The sequence below is a fragment of the Pelobates fuscus genome, chromosome 1 (assembly GCF_036172605.1).
Source record: "Pelobates fuscus isolate aPelFus1 chromosome 1, aPelFus1.pri, whole genome shotgun sequence".
NCBI classification, from domain to species: domain Eukaryota; kingdom Metazoa; phylum Chordata; class Amphibia; order Anura; family Pelobatidae; genus Pelobates; species Pelobates fuscus.
The window spans coordinates 13,066,201-13,085,215 of record NC_086317.1 but is presented as its reverse complement, the minus strand read 5'-3'; the positions used below and the strand labels follow the sequence as shown (position 1 = coordinate 13,085,215).

General features: G+C 42.5%; 1 protein-coding gene across 1 annotated transcript; it reads left to right on the top strand.

Annotated features, from left to right (window-relative positions):
- The first annotated feature begins 8,834 nt into the window (after window positions 1-8,834).
- On the top strand, window positions 8,835-13,966 carry LOC134586441 (B- and T-lymphocyte attenuator-like). The gene is made up of 5 exons (XM_063441953.1): window positions 8,835-8,891; window positions 12,491-12,826; window positions 13,021-13,161; window positions 13,630-13,680; window positions 13,763-13,966. Exons 1-5 carry the CDS (start codon window positions 8,843-8,845, stop codon window positions 13,903-13,905), a joined length of 720 nt encoding a protein of 239 aa, XP_063298023.1. The 5' UTR covers window positions 8,835-8,842; the 3' UTR covers window positions 13,906-13,966.
- Window positions 13,967-19,015: the final 5,049 nt, after the last annotated feature.

Here is a 19,015-nt window from a genome sequence, read left to right as displayed (position 1 = left end):
TAGTGAGAGTGTCTGTTAGTGTGTGTCTGTGTCTGTTAGTCTGTGTCTTTTAGTCTGTCTGCTAGTGTGTGTGTCTGTTAGTGAGAGTGTCTGTTAGTGAGAATGTCTGTTAGTGAGAATGTCTGTTAGTGAGAGTGTGTCTGATAGTCTGTGTGTCTGTTAGTCAATGTGTGTGTGTGTGGTTGTCTGTTAGTGTGTTTCTGTTAGTGTGTGTGCTAGTGAGTGTGTGTGTCTGACTGTGTGTCTGTTAGTGTGTGTGTCTGACTGTGTGTGTCTGTTAGTGTGTGTGTTTGCCTGTGAGTGTGTGTGTATGTTAGTGAGTGTGAGTGTCTGCTAGTTTGTATCTGCTAGTGAGTGAGTGTGTGTCTGTTAGTGTGTCTGTTAGTGAGTGTGTTTGTCTGTTACTGAGTGTGAGTGTGTCTGTTAGTGTGTGTGTGTGTTTCTGTTACTGAGTGTGAGTGTGTCTGTTAGTGTGTGTGTGTGTATTTAGAATGCGGGGCGGGGGGGAAGGGTTGGGTGGGGTGGCGCGGGGGGAAGGGTTGGGTGGGGGTGGCGCGGGTGGGGGGGGGGGTGGGGGTGCCTGAATTTTGTCCTGCCTAGGGCAGCACAAAACCAGGATACACCACTGTTGGCAGATATGGATTGACAACTGTCCTCAGGGACCCTGATACACACTGACGCAGAATAGGGACTGTTCCCACTACATAGGGTCACTTGGCAGATATGGATTGACACCTGTCCTCAGGGACCCTGATACACACTGACACAGAACAGAATAGGGACTGTTCCTCCTACATAGGGTCACTTGGCAGATATGGATTGACACCTATCCTAAGGATCCCTGATACACACTGACACAGAGCAGAATAGGGACTGTTCCCCCTACATAGGGTCACTTGGCAGATATGGATTGACACCTGTCCTCAGGGACCCTGATACACACTGACACAGAGCAGAATAGGGACTGTTCCTCCTACATAGGGTCACTTGGCAGATATGGATTGACACCTTTCCTCAGGGACCCTGATACACACTGACACAGAACAGAATAGGGACTGTTCCTCCTACATAGGGTCACTTGGCAGATATGGATTGACACCTATCCTAAGGATCCCTGATACACACTAACACAGAGCAGAATAGGGACTGTTCCCCCTACATAGGGTCACTTGGCAGATATGGATTGACACCTGTCCTCAGGGACCCTGATGCACACTGACACAGAGCAGAATAGGGACTGTTCCTCCTATATAGGGTCACTTGGCAGATATGGATTGACACCTGTCCTCAGGGACCCTGATACAAACAGACACAGAGCAGAATAGGGACTGTTCCTCCTACATAGGGTCACCATTTTTAGCCCAAGGCAGCTCATCTCATCAGGCCTTTTTTAGTCGAATGTATCGCCCAGTGTCAGTCCCTTCGGGATCCATCCCTCATTCATCTTAATAAAGGTGAGGTAATCTAGACTTTTTTGACCTAGTCGACTTCTCTTCTCAGTGACAATACCTCCTGCTGCACTGAAGGTCCTTTCTGACAGGACACTTGAAGCGGGGCAGGCCAGAAGTTCTATCGCAAATGGGGATAGCTCAGGCCACAGGTCAAGCCTGCACACACAGTAGTCAAGGGGTTCATCGCTCCTCAGAGTGTCGATATCTGCAGTTAAGGCGAGGTAGTCTGCTACCTGTCGGTTGAGTCGTTCTCTGAGGGTGGATCTGCATGTCCTCCATCAACAACACATCTTTAAAGCATCCTATCCTTGCCGGCGTGGTCGTGGGAGGAGGAGGATTACTTTCACCTCTTCCCCTGTTAGATTCCCGTTGTGCTGTGACATCACCCTTATACGCTGTGTAAAGCATACTTTTGAATTTATTTTGCAAATGCTGCATCCTTTCCGACTTGTTGTAATTTGGTAACATTTCAGCCACTTTCTGCTTATACCGGGGGTCTAGTAGCGTGGACACCCAGTACAGGTCGTTCTCCTTCAGCCTTTTTATACGAGGGTCCCTCAACAGGCATGACAGCATGAAAGACCCCATTTGCACAAGGTTGGATGCCGAGCTACTCATTTCCCGTTCCTCCTCCTCAGTGATCTCAATAAAGGTATGTTCTTCCCCCCAGCCACGTACAACAACACGGGTACCAGATAGGTGACAACGAGCACCCTGTGATGCCTGTTGTGGTTGGTCTTCCTCCTCCTCAAAGCCACATTCCTCCTCTGACTCCTCTTCCTCACAATCCTCTTCCAGCGTTGCCGCAGGTCCAGCAAGCGATGCTGATAAGGCTGTTTCTGGTGGTGATGGTGACCACAACTGTAACGGACCGTTTCACTTACAAGAGGATAAAATCCCGTTTAGGCGATAATCCCCTTTCCAGATGCACAGGCAGCTACTGCAAACACCATTCCCCCGACTGGAACCACACGAACACTGGAACAGCTGAACAAGAAAAGCAGACATCGGCTTACACTCTTGGCAGTCAGCATACAATCCCATTCCCCCAAAGACCGAGACGACACATCGCTTTGAGGGTTAAGCAAGAACTCTAGACTGGGACACCCAGTCTGGCTTTTATTACCAACAAGTACATACAGGACACTCCCAGGGGGAGGATGAAATTACCCAATCACATGGATGTACCTCCCACACATTTCCTCCCCTTAGATTAACACTTAACACAATTATACTGTACACCTTTTTCCCCAATTTCTGGATGTACCCCAAATACCTATGCTACACCTATGATACCACAGGTATCCCCTGATAGCCCTTATTCAGGGGGACAACATATGCAAGAATCAGCCCATTCGGATAAATGGTTCAGGAGTTGTGGGACTTTAAAGTATTGACCGACCGCATGGGTAAAGTATCCGAAAACAGTTCCATGCATTTTGGCCCTGCGGTCGGTCACAAACAGGTGAATGAAACATACGAATTACTTGGGTTATAGAGACTAAGGGGGATTCGCATGAATCCCCTAGTTCGTATGTTTCTTTCTACCGAACGGCGGGCCGTTCGGTAGTTTCCCCACGAAATCCTGGAAGTCTGGAGGTCTCAGCGGTGTTTGCCTAGTCGAGTGTCCGATTTCAGTTCCAGACACTCGACGGCAAAACACCGCTGTTCGGCAGTTAAAGATGGCCGCCGCCACGTGGTTGTTTCCCGAATGGCGGCCACCCAGAGGACACATAGTACATTACATGGATTGCCAATTACCTGTTTGCAACATTGTTGCAAACGGTAATTGGAGGCACACTTAGTCCTGGGTGGTCTGGTTGTTCGGTAGTTTCCTCCATACAATGAATGGAGTGATTCTACCGAACAATCAGATGAATGCTGTACATATATATATAACCCAGGTTAACTGCATACAACAATACATACATGACATTAAAGTATTAAAGGCAGGATTACTGTACTACGCTCCACAGTCTTAAAGGTACAGTAGTCCCAAAAGTTCCAATATGTCCATCGCTGCTTTTAAAGGGCCAGCAGCAGCAATACAAATTATTACCTGCCCAAATATAGTTTCTAAAGTGCAACACGTCCAGGGGCCATAGTCAGCGGGCAGGAGGCCAGCAGCCAGGCCTCTCCAGTTCACAGTGGCGAAGCTGGTTTCGCCACAACAACTCTTCCTCTTCCTCTTCACGCTCATTTACGGCCTGATCCACCACTCTTCGCAGGGCACGCTCCAGGAAGAAAACAAATGGTATGATGTCGCTGATGGTGCCTTCGGTGCGACTGACTAGGTTTGTCCCCTCCTCAAAAGGACGCATGAGCCTACAGGCATTGCGCATGAGCGTCCAGTAACATGGCAAAAAAATTCCCAGCTCCCCAGAGGCTGTCCTAGCACCCCGGTCATACAAATATTCATTAACGACTTTTTCTTGTTGGAGCAGGCGGTCGAACATTAGGAGTGTTGAATTCCAACGTGTCGGGCTGTCGCAAATCAAGCGCCTCACTGGCATGTTGTTTTGCTGCTGGATATCTGCAAAGTGCGCCATGGCCTTGTAGGAATGCCTGGAATGGCCACACACCTTCCTGGCCTGCTTCAGGACGTCCTGTAAGCCTGTGTACTTATGCACAAAGCGTTGTACGATCAGATTACACACATGTGCCATGCACGGCACATGTGTCAACTTGCCCAACTTCAATGCCGCCAATAAATTTGTTCCGTTGTCACAAACCACTTTGCCGATATCCAGTTGCTGCTGAGTCAGCCACTTTTCCACCTGTGCGTTCAGGGCGGACAGGAGTGCTTGTCCGGTGTGACTCTCTGCTTTCAAGCAAGTCAAACCCAAGACGGCGTGACACTGCCGTATCCGGGATGTGGAATAGTACCTGGGGAGCTGGGGGGGTGCCGTTGATGTGGAGCAAGACGCAGCAGCAGAAGAGGACTCAGCCGAGGAGGTTATGGAAGAGTATGGAGTAGAAGGAGTAGAGGAGGTTGCAGCAGGCCTGCCTGCAAGTCGTGGCGGTGTCACCAACTCCTCTGCAGAGCCACGCATTCCATGCTTGGCAGCCGTCAGCAGGTTTACCCAATGCGCAGTGTAGGTGATATACCTGCCCTGACCATGCTTTGCAGACCAGGTATTAGTGGTCAGATGGACCCTTGCCCCAACACTGTGTGCCAGACATGCCATTACTTACTTTTGCACAATCGAGTACAGGTTGGGGATTGCCTTTTGTGCAAAGAAATTTCATCCGGGTACCTTCCACTGTGGTATCCCAATAGCCACAAATTTTTTGAACGCCTCAGACTCCACCAGCTTGTATGGTAAAAGCTGGCAGGCTAATAGTTCAGACAAGCCAGCTGTCAGATGCTGGGCAAGGGGGTGACTTTCTGACATTGGCTTCTTACGCTCAAACATGTCCTTGACAGACACCTGACTGTGGGCAGATGAGCGGGAACTGCTCAAGGCGAGAGACGGAGTGGCGGATAGTTGAGAGGGGGCAAGGAGGACAGCAGTGGTTGACGTGGCTGAAGATGGCGGCTTTGAGTTTGTGTGCTGCTTGTACTCATGTGTTGATCCCATAGGCGTTTGTGATGTGCAATCATGTGCCTACGCAAAGCAGTTGTACCTAGGTGGGTGTTGGACTTCCCATGACTCAGTTTCTTTTGGCACAGGTTGCAAATGGCATCGCTGTTGTCAGAGGCAGACACACAAAAAAAATGCCACACTGCTGAGCTCTGCAATGACGCATTCTGGTGGTGGACACAGCATGCGTTGATTGGCGTGCTGTCGGGCTGACCCCGGGTGCCGATGCATGCTGTCTGACTGTGCCACTAGCTCCTTGCGACGACCTCCCCCCCTCCTCCTCCTCCTCTCTGTTTCCCCATCTGAACTTTCGCCCTGTTCTTCTTCTTGCCGAGCGGGCACCCACGTGACATCCATGGACTAACCCTTACCTCACATACCTGTCTCTTGCCCTCTCCTAAAGGGCAGTCCACCTTATTTGATTGCAAATTCCTGTCCTAATGTGTTTTACACCCACCTCCTATAGAATGTAAGCTCGATCGAGCAGGGTCCTCTTCAACCTATTGTTCCTGTAAGTTTATTTGTAATTGTCCTATCTATAGTTAAATCCCTTCTCATAATATTGTAAAGCGCTACGGAATCTGTTGGCGCTATATAAATTGCAATAATAATAATAAAATAATAATGGACGCATCGTCATCATCAACTACTTAACTTGTATCTGACAACTCAGCAAAGGAAGCAGCAGCGGGTACAACATCATCATCATCATCATCACACCGTACGTCCATGTGTGTAATGCTGCCTGCCTGAGACATATCCCTGTTATCTACATCCTCTGGCAATAATGGTTGCGTATCACTCATTTCTTCAAACGGATGTGTAAATAACTCCTCTGACATACCAAGTGAAGTGGCTGTGGTGCTAGTGTTGGTGGTGGCGGCAGGCAGGTGAGTGGTATCTTGAGAGGTGCCCAAAGCTAAGCTGGAGGAGGATGGTGGGTCAAGGTTCCGAGCGGAAGCTGTAGAAGATTGGGTGTCCTGTGTTAGCCAGTCAACTATGTCCTCAGAACTTTTCAAGTTCAGGGTACGTGGCCTCTCAAAACTGGGCATTATTCTAGGGCAAAAGGGAATCACAGCACCACGGCCACGATGGCCCCTGCAGGGTGGCCTGCCTCTGCCTGTCATTTTTTGGGGGATTAGTGGTAATATGCGTGCAAGCTACTGTGAGACCAGATATGTGGCACTGTGCAGTGGCAGAGGTTGGCAGAGTACACGCTGTAGGCCTGACACACCTGCTTGAAGACAACTAACTGCTATTGAATCTATAACAGTGAAAAAGGTTTTTTGGTTTTAAATGCACGCTATTGTGACACCCGATATGAGTGGTGACACTGGGCAAGTGGGCACAGTATCCACTGTGAGCCTGACACACAGGCGCTAGCAGACAACTAACTGCTATTCAATCTTTTACAGTGAAAAAAAAGTTTGTGGGTTTTTAAATGTACGCTATTGTGCCACCAGATATGAGTGGCACTGTGCACACTGGCAGAGGTTGGCAGAGTACACGCTGTTGGCCTGACACACAGACGCTTGCAGACAACTAACTCCTATTCAATCTATAACAGTGAAAAAAGTTTTTTGTTTTTAAACGCATGCTATTGTGACACCAGATATGAGTGGTGGCACTGGGCAAGTGGGCACAGTATCCACTGTGAGCCTGACACACAGACGCTTGCAGACAACTCACTGCTACTAAATCTATTACAGTGAAAAAAAAGTTTGTGGGTTTTTAAATGCACGCTATTGTGCCACCAGATATGAGTGGCACTGTGCACACTGGCAGAGTACATGCTGTTGGCCTGACACACAGACGCTTGCAGACAACTAACTGCTAATTACAGTGAAAAAAGTTTTTTGTTTTTAAATGCACGCTATTATGACACCAGATATGAGTGGTGGCACTGGGCAAGTGGGCACAGTATCCACTGTGAGCCTGACACAGAAGCTGGCAGGCAGGCAACTGCAATTAGATTACACACAAAAAAAGCAGACTGTTCTAGCCCTAAAAAGGGCTTTTTGGGGTGCTGTTCTTACAGCAGAGATCAGATGAGTCCTTCAGGACTGTAGTGGACACTGAATACCCTAGCCTAGCTATACATTTCCCTGTCAAATGAGCAGATGCTACACTTTCCCTCCTCTATCTAAGAATGCAGCTTCTAAAATGGATGCTGTACAGGAGGTGTGAGGGTCTGGAAGGGAGGGTCTGCTGCTGACTGGCTGGAATGTGTCTGCTGACTGTGAGGCACAGGGTCAAAGTTTAGTCAATGATGACAAATAGGGGGCGGATCGAACCGCGTATGTGTTCGCCCACCGTGGCGAACGCGAACACGCTATGTTCACCGGGAACTATTCGCCAGCGAACAGTTTGGTGCATCACTAGAGGGCAGTATTTAGATTCAATATTATGACATTATGTGTGGTGGATATGGCAAACCTTATGCCACCAAGTCCACATTAACTCTGAGCACCCAACCCTAAATCCCCCAACCCTGAATTCCTCTACCTCTGAGCCCTCATTTCTCTAAATCTACCCTACGCCTGTTCTCGCTAAACCTAAACTTTCCTTCATGGATTTTTTTTCAGCCCCTTGTTATATGTGAAAGGTATGAGGACATTTAAATGCAATGTTTTGGAGGTGATGCTTTATATATGACGGGATGTGACATGTGCCACTATTGGGTTTTTAAAGATGAAAGCTGATGGGCGAGGATCTAGACAATATATATTAATTTCTAGCCCGGGCTTGGGTCAAAGAAAACAGGCAGCCCTGGCTGAATGAGGGGTAGTTCTAATGATTACTGTTTGCGGCTTCCATTGAGAGTCATGGAAGCCGCTCTATATAATAGAGGCAGAATGTTTTCATTTTACTATTTAATACTTTCAGTAAATTAAGAGCAGAACTGTTCTGTGACAGACGATGCTTTCACATCAGTAAGGTAAAGGACATTGAAAAGCCACAATTTCCCCTTATTTCCTGTAGCCGACAAGAAGTTATAATAGCTTTAACCACACAGCTTCATGAGAGCTAATTGTCAGTATAGTGTCAGTGTCTCTGTATAGTGTCAGTGTCTCTGTATAGTGTCTGTGGATAGTGTCAGTGTCTCTGTGTAGTGTCTCTGTATAGTGTCAGTGTATCTGTGTAGTGTCTCTGTATAGTGTCAGTGTCTCAGTATAGTGTCAGTGTCTCTGTATAGTGTCTCTGTATAGTGTCTCTGTATTGTGCCAGTGTCTCTGTATAGTGTCTCTGTATAGTGTCACTGTCTCTGTATAGTGTATGTGGATAGTGTCAGTGTCTCTGTGTAGGGTCTCTGTATAGTGTCTCTGTATAGTGTCAGTGTCTCTGTGTAGTCTGTCTATATAGTGTCAGTGTCTCTGTATAGTGTCTGTGGATAGTGTCAGTGTCTCTGTGTAGTGTCTCTGTATAGTGTCAGTGTCTCTGTATAGTGTATGTGGATAGTGTCAGTGTCTCTGTGTAGTGTCTCTGTGTAGTGTCTCTGTGTAGTGTCTCTGTATAGTGTCTCTGTATAGTGTCAGTGTCTCTGTATTGTGTATGTGGATAGTGTCAGTGTCTCTGTGTAGTGTCTCTGTATAGTGTCTCTGTATAGTGTCAGTGTCTCTGTATAGTGTCTCTGTATAGTGTCAGTGTCTCTGTATAGTGTATGTGGATAGTGTCAGTGTCTCTGTGTAGTGTCTCTGTGTAGTGTCTCTGTGTAGTGTCTCTGTATAGTGTCAGTGCCTCTGTATAGTGTCTGTGGATAGTGTCAGTGTCTCTGTATGGTGCGTGGGACTGTGTATAGTGTCAGTAATGGCTGTTTCCTTCTTACTATGGCTGCCGTATCTTCTCCTGACTCCAGGTAGGAATTTTGAGCTTTCATTATGTCCATCTTTTCTCAACTCAAGACCCTATTCACTAAAGATTGAGTTGTGGCCAACTACCTAACAGCCAACTACCTAACAGCCAAGTTGGAATTTTTTTTTAAAAAACCTGGCTGAATTGTAGATTCTTTTGACCTGAATTTTGAAATGGACTTGTAATAACCATTTGAATCACCCCGTTAGTCAATGCCCTGAGAATTGCAGAGAGATTGCTTTACAGAAATGTAAACTAATTAGCAATCATTGATATCAAACAAGGATAATACTATAAATAGAGATATTTGTTTATGTGCTATCGTATGGCTTGGGATGATGGTATTTGAACAGATTTTAAGATAATTGTGTTCTGTGTGAGTAAGTGAAGGTGAATTTAAGCGTGTTACACTTTGTATTCAAAGAGGAAAAATATTACAGGTCAGATACATAAAAAGACGGTATAAATCTGAATATATTATATATCTCAACATTGCACACAATAGGCAAAGAGATGGCATTATTTTGTAATAATACACACGTTGCCATTATATATTGTGTTATGTGATTTGGTTCAGGTCGGGGTTAGTTGAAGTGTGTTAGTTTTATTACAAAAATAATAAATATACTAGTAATCCAAGTAGGAGGGAGAGAGACAAATAGACATTATCTCATACAAACCTCCCCCACTGGAGCTAGTCCAAAAATAGCAACCCTATGAAATACATGTTCACAGGAATAAAATGGAACTTTTAATAGAAAGATTAAAATAATGTTAAAAAAATAGTAAATCAGTAAAAAAAAAAAACTGAAGGCTGAGATGTAAAATCCCATCTACGTTAATATAGATAGACTTAGTTGCCCTAGTCTGGTGGCAACATCCGTGGGTGTAGTAGAGGGTAAATAGTAGAAAAACCCTACTGCGGGTTATCTAAAATACCATATAGTAAACCCTCCAACTTCCAACTCTCTCTCTCTAGAGATTAACTAAGCTAGGTAGTGATACTGGAGAGATTCAATCTAATAAATAATGTCTGTCCCCTGTCCAATCTCCACTTCCCACTAGCTACTAAGTAAGCGTCCCGACGCGCTATCCTTGTAAGAAGAGTGTTTGAGCTAGTGTACTAAAAAACAAAACTAAATTAGTAATTACTTGTAAATGATAAATATTTAAACTATGTTGCAAAATCCATAGAAAAAGTTAGGATGTAGCATTAGGACAGAATAATGTTAGCATAGTAGTAATAATGTGGCATTATCTGTCCTTGACACAAACTTTCATGTTTATAAGTATAGAAGGGGATACAGCAAAATCCCTAAACTGGCCTTTCTAATGAATGTTATTCATTAGTAGACATAGGATAGTGACAAAGCTGATAAATAGTTCCTGTTGTCGTTCACAATTCATATATGACTCTATACAAAAACCCCAGGTTACACAATGATCTCACTGTCGACCACAGCCTCAATGTTTAATATAACAAGGGGGACTGTACAGTCACACTTTAATAGTTGAGAAAAATAATTTTTATACCCCATTTCCCATAAAGTTGAGTTTATTCACACTAAAGGCACGATTCAAACTTAAATCAAACGGGTGGAGTTTCTTAGTTCATAGGCAACCATAACCACCGATTCATTTGTCACAATGATTTAATATCTTTTACATAAGGAAAGAAGAATCTTAGCTTAAGGTGTATGGTATGTACGTATATTTCGTTAACATAGGGTATATTCAGCATTATTTATTCCTTGTGTCAATGGAATTAGTTAGTAGTAGAAACCATATATCTCATATAGACCGAATGTATTGAGATTGAACCATCTTGTCACAGTATATTCTCGGTTCAAATTTTTAAATGTTTTATTTGTTATTATCATTATTTTTATTTTTATTTTAAAAAATTGAATTGGGTGACAACATTGTTATTAGCTGAAATGCATTTCCTCCCCTGTTATGAGTGAATGCATGGGGTGAAATTAAATTCTTCATTTAGTCCTTTGGGGTATCAAGTTTGAAAAAGGTGGGTCCAGCGGGATTTAATAGAGCAATATTAATGTCTCCTTTGCGATGGTTAAGAGAGAGTTTTTGTATCACCTGAAATTTCAAAACATCAGGTTTTGTGTTAGTTTTATTGAATGAGTACATCAAACAGCCAAAAGAATTGAATAATAAAAGTAATATTTAAAGGAACACTCCGACATATAACAACGTCTTCTCTATGTTATGGTGTTAGCAGATGGTGAAACCCCAACCAAATTCAGGCCTTGTTAAATATTATAAAGAATGTTCAGATTTTGCGGTCCGAATGGCCCTACACGCAGCCAGGTGGTTCTGCTTCATTCGGTACGTGACCATTTGGTCTTTAGTGAATAATCCTGTAAGGCGAGAATACAAATTTCAAATTGAAGGTGAAAATTAAGCTCTACTTCCAGTCTGGCTACTCTGACCTTAAATTTGAAATTCATGTTGAATTATCACTTAAGTAAACAAGCCTGTTAGTGCTTGGACTCAGTTGGCATGTAGCAGATGACGTCTGGGAATGTGATTATCGTTAATCTCGGTCAGACTGAGATTTGGGTGATACCCTGAAATTTGGGTTCCGCACCGCATGTGTCCATCAAACTGTTGTATACACCAAGGGCACCATGTAGTATGGGCTGTGACATTTAAATCTGCCAGTTGAAATAATGTGTAGACCATGTAAAATATTAATATACCTACATGAATATTGCGAGATCCTATCTTTATGAACTGATTCTAGGCGTTTCCAAATTCTGGTTACTAATTTTAATTTGTGAAGAATACATTGTGATGACTATGAATAGCTCGCTCTAAATAGCACTTATCGACCTCAATTTAATCTTTTTAGATATTTTTAAAAAATAATTTAATATGTTGGGTACATATTTAAACCTATTTAATATTGTGAAAATTGTGTCAATATTTAGATTTTCTAAATATATTCATTTATATATATATATATATATATATATATATTTATATTTTAATATTTTGAAAAAATAATTTTTAAATCTTATCTAAAATTACTAAATCGAGGCCTTCATTTGACATTTAATTATCCGTGAACATGGCTAGAAAAGTGATTTCTAACTCCGTATTCTGATCACATAATCCCCTTCTTATTAAAGCTATTTTTTCTTGTGCTTTTCTTTGTAAATAAAAAAAATATATTTTTTTCAATGTTACTCTGGCACAGCCTGGCATAATTTCAAATGCCCCATGATTCCCTGAGCCTGGCCTGGGAATGTACTCAGAGAATCATGGGAAAGTTAGTGTGCACGTTTGCAGCAGATAAGTGTAATTGTTACTTACCTTCGGTGCAAACGATAACCTAGTAAATGCAAAACTTTCACTGTGGTGAGAAAAAGAGGAACTTTTCCCTTTTAAAAAGAAAAAGTTAATCTTTAATACAACGTAATTAGTGGTGGAGGAAAATGAGTCACATGATGCTCTAAAAATACATTTTCCAAATGATTCTTTAAATAACAGTAAATGTCAATATTTTGTCGTAAAACTCATTTCTAAATATTAATAATGATATGAAATTCATAGACAATTTTATTTTGTATTTTTTTCCAGTAAATGTGTTTTCTTGTATAAATAGTATAAATATCCCAAGGAACACACAGTACAATGCAACCATAGGGGAGACGCTCAGCCTACGTTGCCCTCTCCAATTGTGCCCCGATGCCAACCCTAGGGTGACTTGGTGCAAAATGACGTCAGACAGATCATGCCAGTTTGTGGAGGAAAGAGTGGGCATATCATTCCACTTGGCAGAAAACAAGACGGACAGCGCAGTCTATCTTCTAAACTTTACATCGACAGAGGTTAACGACACTGGATTTTATAAATGCTCGGCACAGTTCCTGAATCAGCAAGCAGTGGGACATTTAATAAAAGTCAATATTTTGGGTGAGTTACTGTCAACATGATTCAAGAAACATTCTAGGCACCCGGACAACTCCAGCACATAATAAACGTAAAGGGGCGCTCCAGACCCCTAAAGTACTTCAGGTCCTGTAATTTTGCTTATTTAATATTTATCCAATAGTTTTCACTTAAAACAAACAAAAACATATTTATTCTACTTTTTTGATTCATTTCAGAAAGAATACCTGGCAACGAAAACCCACAAGAGGAGATATGGAGAGGCCATAGCTTGCCTTTCTATTTCTTTCTATTAATGATTATTTTATTAGTAGTTGTGATTTTCATATCTGTACTGTTCTGCGTGTATCGGCACAAAGGTAATTTGTCACCTAAATGAAATATTAACATACATTTCTTTTCTAAACGTATAAACATTGAAAATGTATTCACTAATTCTCTTATTCAATATTCACTTTTTTTAAAAAAAAAATTCTAATAATTAATTAATGGATTAACCAGTCCTTGTCTACTAGTTAATGTGTAGGATTTTTTTTAATCCTTGCTTATTTTATTCTAGAATTTAGAAAAATGAGAAATAGGAGCATATTCAATGTTCTACAGCGCTCTAAGAGACTACATTTATAACGTGCAGAGAGGCTTTATATAGATACCTGCTCATAAAAGAGACTGCCAATCAGTATGTTTCAAAATTAAACATATCCATACATTTAACAGACAATGCAACGTGGGTAATCCCACGAATACATTCATTTGTGATACATTTCCATAAAATGATAAATGAGCAATCATATGTAGATGGCAAATAATTTGTTTTTGTTTTTCAGGATTCACCTGTAACTCATCCGAAGGCAAGCCAAAAGTAACGTCTTCACGTGGTATGTTTCTATGTTTCTATGTGCTCACGTGGTTGTCTTAATGTGGCATGTCTTTACAGTGGTATCTGTTCTGGTAACACAGGAGAGATTCGCCCAAAAAGTCTGTCTGGAGCGCGTACCATTTGTGATCATGCAACAAAGAAAAAGAAAAAAACTGCATTGAAAGATAATAACCCCGTCATTTACTATCCGACTGATTTGAGGACGGATCCCACTGAATATTGAACACAATCTGATTGACATTCCTCATCCGGATGGGATTACTGGGGGTTGCTGTTATACTGGACTGTTAAGTTTTTTTTTTCCGCTCAGTATTCATTTTGTAAAATACTTGCTCTCTCTTTGCAGAATGTGTTGAAATAAAATAAAAAAAAACAAGAAATTGCACGAGAGTTAAAATAAAGCCTCATTCTGAAAAATGCCCATATAGCCGGGCACATCAAGTATTGCGCTGCTAGTTACATACGCAGTTTGGGGAGCGGGATGGTTTTACATTGTATATGCGGCTCGGGTTTTTTATTATGTTTAAGAAGAAATGTTGCCGCTTCTCCAATATATAACCCTTCACATATAATGCAGCTTAGGTTGCAAAACCCATTTTTTTGTAAATACTGAAAACATTGCAGTGTCTGCAATTCAGTGGCATAAAACCAGGGCCTGATTTCCCCTTATGCAGAGTAGGCACCTGCCTACGGCCATCTGACCACTAGAGGGCTCCTATTTACAGCACTTATAATGTGCCTTTTCGAGCTTAAAGGGATACTATAGTCGCCAAAACAACGTTAGCTTAATGAAGCAGTGTTTGTGTATAGTTCATACCTCTGCAGTCTCATTTCACTTTAGGGGTTAAATCACTTTTGTTTCTGTTTATGCAGCCCTAGTCACACCTCCCCTGGCTGTGACTCACACAGCCTGCATGAAAACAAAATGGTTTAATTTTCAATCAGATGTTAACTTACTTTAAAAGTTTTTATCTCCTCCTCTGTAAATTGAGCTTTAATTACATACATGCTCTGCAGAGTCTAGCAAGTTATTAACAGAGCAGAAGATACAACATTCTATACTAAAAATCCCCCTCCCAAAATGTCACTGTTCTTTTTGATACTTATTTGCATATATACAATGATTATTAATTAATGTCCAAAAGGGGAGTACTGTTTAATGTATTTATTTATTTTCTATTACTTTTTTCTCTAAGGTGGCTCTTGGAAAAGAACAGATGTATGTTTTTTGCAATTAAGGTTTAGGTAATCTACCCCATATTTACCTGTGGGGTTCTCATTTAAAGGGTTGATAACTACTGACATGTGGGTTATATGCATAATATGCTTGATTTTTTTTTTTTTTTTTAAATGTGTTTGAACTAAAAGAGATTTTTATGGTTTTGATGTACAATGTATTGTTACAAATCGCTATTTGTAACTGGCCCTTTAAATGGAAAATTGCCCTGCTTCCCTGGATTGTGGAGAAGCCTATTTGCCAGCCTCCTTCCTCATGACTATGGCCCCTGGAAGATTGTGCCCCTGAAAACTTGTTAACTTTTATTGGGTGTGTATGGCCCTTTAAGAACCGTCTGGGGACATATTGTGACTTTGGTGAACAATGCTCCTTTAAGACTATGTCCCCAGACCTGTAAAATAACTTGTTCCTGGCTCTCTCCCACTTGGTTCAGTAAATAGGGCTTACTGAACCAAGTACCACACAGGCGGACCACCCAGAAGTTAAAGTGTGCAGGCAATTTACCTCCCAGGCTGTGAGGTTACTGCAGGTTAATTGCACGTGGCGGCGGCCATCTTTGTTCATTCGAATGCGGTCAGCGGTGTATGCTAAAGATTCTGTGGAACTGAAATCGGTTACACATTTTACCGAACACCGCTGACCCTTACCTTCTCCTACACTTGGTTTTTCAGCTCCAGAGACTAAGTCCCGTTCGAAATGGGACTTAGTCGTTTTTCGGCATGAAATTGACCGACCGCACAGCCCAAATCTATGGAACTGTTTTGGGCAGGAAATTGTGCTTGCGGTCGGTCATAAAGGGACCTCCAGCTAACTTTTCATCCACTGGAGGGATTTGCCTGATTTTTGGAAGTTTGGAAGATTGAATGTATAGTTTTAAAGTTACAGTGTATGTGTGAAAAACTGTACTTTTACTGTATGCTATAATTATGTTATGTGTTTATCTGAGGGGAGGAGACGTGGGGGTGGTACCATGTATGTGATTGGTTAATTTCATCCTCCCCCTGGGAGTGTCCTGTGTGTACCTTTTTGTAATAAAAAGCAGGCTGGGTGTCCCAGTCCTCAGTTCTTCTTGACCCTTCAAAACGTAGCCTTGTCTCGTTATTGGAGGGAATTGCTGTATCACACTGGGGATTGCTATGCTCTGCATATTCCCCTGAGCTTAATCACTTAGCTCTTTTAAGAGCTTGTTCCGGATACGCTCTCCTGGAGGAGAGGTCTTCCCCACACGGTCCTGGAGGACAGAAACCGATCCAGGGTGGAAGGAAGACGGCGCGGCTCCAGTTAAGCTACGGCGGTTGTGGAGTCCAGTGCGGTGCTTGTGGTCCTCGGCGCAAGCTAGGAAGCGTCCATCAACGGAGGGTTATCGGTCGGAGTACACGGAGCTCCGTTACATGTATGTTGGGTTTTTATTATATAGGAGATTTTCAGGAATTACATCTCATATTTTAATCTATATAAAGGACTTGATAGCAGGAATTGTTCATTGGATTTAAATTGCTCGTTAGTAGCATGAACTAGTAATTGCAACTTAAGTGCCTGCATATAAAAAGCAAGAAAGAGAGTGGGAGGATACACAGCACGTTTGATAAAGCCCCAAAGGTAAGGGCGAAACTAGTCACGGACCAGGAGGTACTGTGGACATTCATCGGCTAAAGTAGCAGAACGGTTTACAAGTTATCACCATCTGTTGCCAAGAGCTGACGAGTTGTTGATGGACTGCACAGATTATATGTTTTTAATTGCGATATTGGAATAAAGTTTACACATAACTGACATCCTGGTCATCTGTGTATCGTACGGATCCCACGCACACCAGGGGCTGATCCTCCCTGAGCGCTATAGCTGCGAGTGGTGCTTTAACCACTCTGATTTTGTGAGTGGGCTACTTAAAGAGCTAATATTTTTTTCCTATACAATTTTTGTACTGTATTGAACTAGGAGTTCTCTCGTTCTGTTTTCTTCTTAGTTACTTGAATTGATGTCTCGCAGGTATAAACACGTGTCACTTTATACAACCATCACAACTGCACTTTTTGAATGGTTTTCAAACACTGAGATTGCACTTTGGTATGATACATGTGTGCTTATTGATAAAGCCTTCTATATATTTAGATATTGACAGAGAGTGATTATAAAACACTGCGCACTAGCACTTTTATGTGTACATTCTAAATTAAACACACTGTGCAACAAAGGAAGTTTAACCATTCGATGTATCTTTACAGGAAGTGTTTAAGAGGGTTGTGGATGTTACATGTAGGGAGATGTGTCCCCTGTAGCCCAGTCAGCCTCCTTTGATTGATAGCAGAGCTGCAGGACCAATTTCAGAGGGAGTAACACTCAGGGACAGTTACAGAGGGAGTAACACTCTGTTAAAGAGGAAGTGACACTCTGTTAAAGAGGAAGTGACACTCTGTTAAAGAGGGAGTGACACTCTGTTAAAGAGGGAGTTGCATAGCTGTATACTCACAGGTTCACACAATACATTGTGCTCATACTTGCATTTATACATATACAGTTTTTTAAATATGAATTTGATTTTAGGCCACAATGCCCAGTTAATAAACTCATTATATTTACATTATCTGCCTTTTTGGGGGGCAGTGGAGCAAGGGGCGCCTTAGAATGTTGTGCCTACAGCACTTGGCATGTAAATCTGACTCTGCTTGAAACTTTATTCAGCCCACCGGTGCAGTCTTACCGTTAAATGTAAAACCGTTCTCGTATGGTAATATTGAACCTCGCAGGATTTGATATAACGGTTATGTGTCACCTCCTCAGAAATCATGTGCCAATAGTTTAACTCTGGTTTCATTATAAGCAGCATATCATTAATCGATATAATAGCGTGTGTTATTATAAGATTTATCAATATAAATTATTCTAAAGATTCCAAGATATTAGTAAGAAATAAGAGGTAAGTACACTGCCATGAAACAATAAGTGATTCTAAACACGGCCAGGACATACATTTTTTTTTAATATTAAAAAATAATTTAAAATATCTAATCTAAGCTTTGATCTCATAAGATAAAATACTGATAAAAACAAACCTCTTTTTTTTTTCACTACACACCGGACTATAACTAATCTAATCTAATGTGACACTAACAGATTAGTAGGAATTTTCTAAATATTTCTAAATAATGTTTGCAATTTGATTTTCAATATATAACATAGGGGAGTGTGGAGGAGTGGTGTAATGTATGACAGAGGGGAGTGCGGAGGAGTGGTGTAATGTATGAGAGGGGAGTGCGGAGGAGTGGTGTAATGTAAGAGAGGGGAGTGCGGAGGAGTGGTGTAATGTAAGAGAGGGGAGTGCGGAGGAGTGGTGTAATGTAAGAGAGGGGAGTGCGGAGGAGTGGTGTAATGTATGACAGAGGGGAGTGCGGAGGAGAGGTGTAATGTATGACAGAGGGGAGTGCGGAGGAGTGGTGTAATGTATGACAGAGGGGAGTGCGGAGGAGTGGTATAATGTATGACAGAGGGGAGTGCGGAGGAGTGGTGTAGTGTATGAGAGGGGGTGTGGAGGAGTGGTGTGGTGTATAAGAGAGGGAGTGTGGAGGAGTGGTTTAGTCTATAATAGAGGGGGGAGGTGAAGGAGTGGTGTAGTGTATGATAGAGAGGGGAGTGCGGAGGAGTGGTGTAATGTATGACAGAGGGGAGTGCGGAGGAGTGGTTTAATGTATGAGAGGGGAGTGCGGAGGAGTGGTGTAATGTAAGAGAGGGGAGTGCGGAGGAGTGGTGTAATGTATGACAGAGGGGAGTGCGGAGGAGAGGTGTAATGTATGACAGAGGGGAGTGCGGAGGAGAGGTGTAATGTATGACAGAGGGGAGTGCGGAGGAGTGGTGTAATGTATGACAGAGGGGAGTGTGGAGGAGTGGTGTAATGTATGACAGAGGGGAGTGCGGAGGAGTGGTGTAATGTATGACAGAGGGGAGTGCGGAGGAGTGGTGTAATGTATGAGAGGGGAGTGCGGAGGAGTGGTGTAATGTATGAGAGGGGAGTGCGGAGGAGTGGTGTAATGTAAGAGAGGGGAATGCGGAGGAGTGGTGTAATGTAAGAGAGGGGAGTGCGGAGGAGTGGTGTAATGTA

Bases quoted from the DNA above. Each gene is read 5' to 3' on its own strand.
- LOC134586441 (XM_063441953.1), top strand. From the start codon at position 8,843: ATGGCTGTTTCCTTCTTACTATGGCTGCCGTATCTTCTCCTGACTCCA. The intron at 12,827-13,020 runs GTGAGTTACTGT...GATTCATTTCAG, and splicing joins AATAAAAGTCAATATTTTGG to AAAGAATACCTGGCAACGAA. The intron at 13,162-13,629 runs GTAATTTGTCAC...TTTGTTTTTCAG, and splicing joins CTGCGTGTATCGGCACAAAG to GATTCACCTGTAACTCATCC.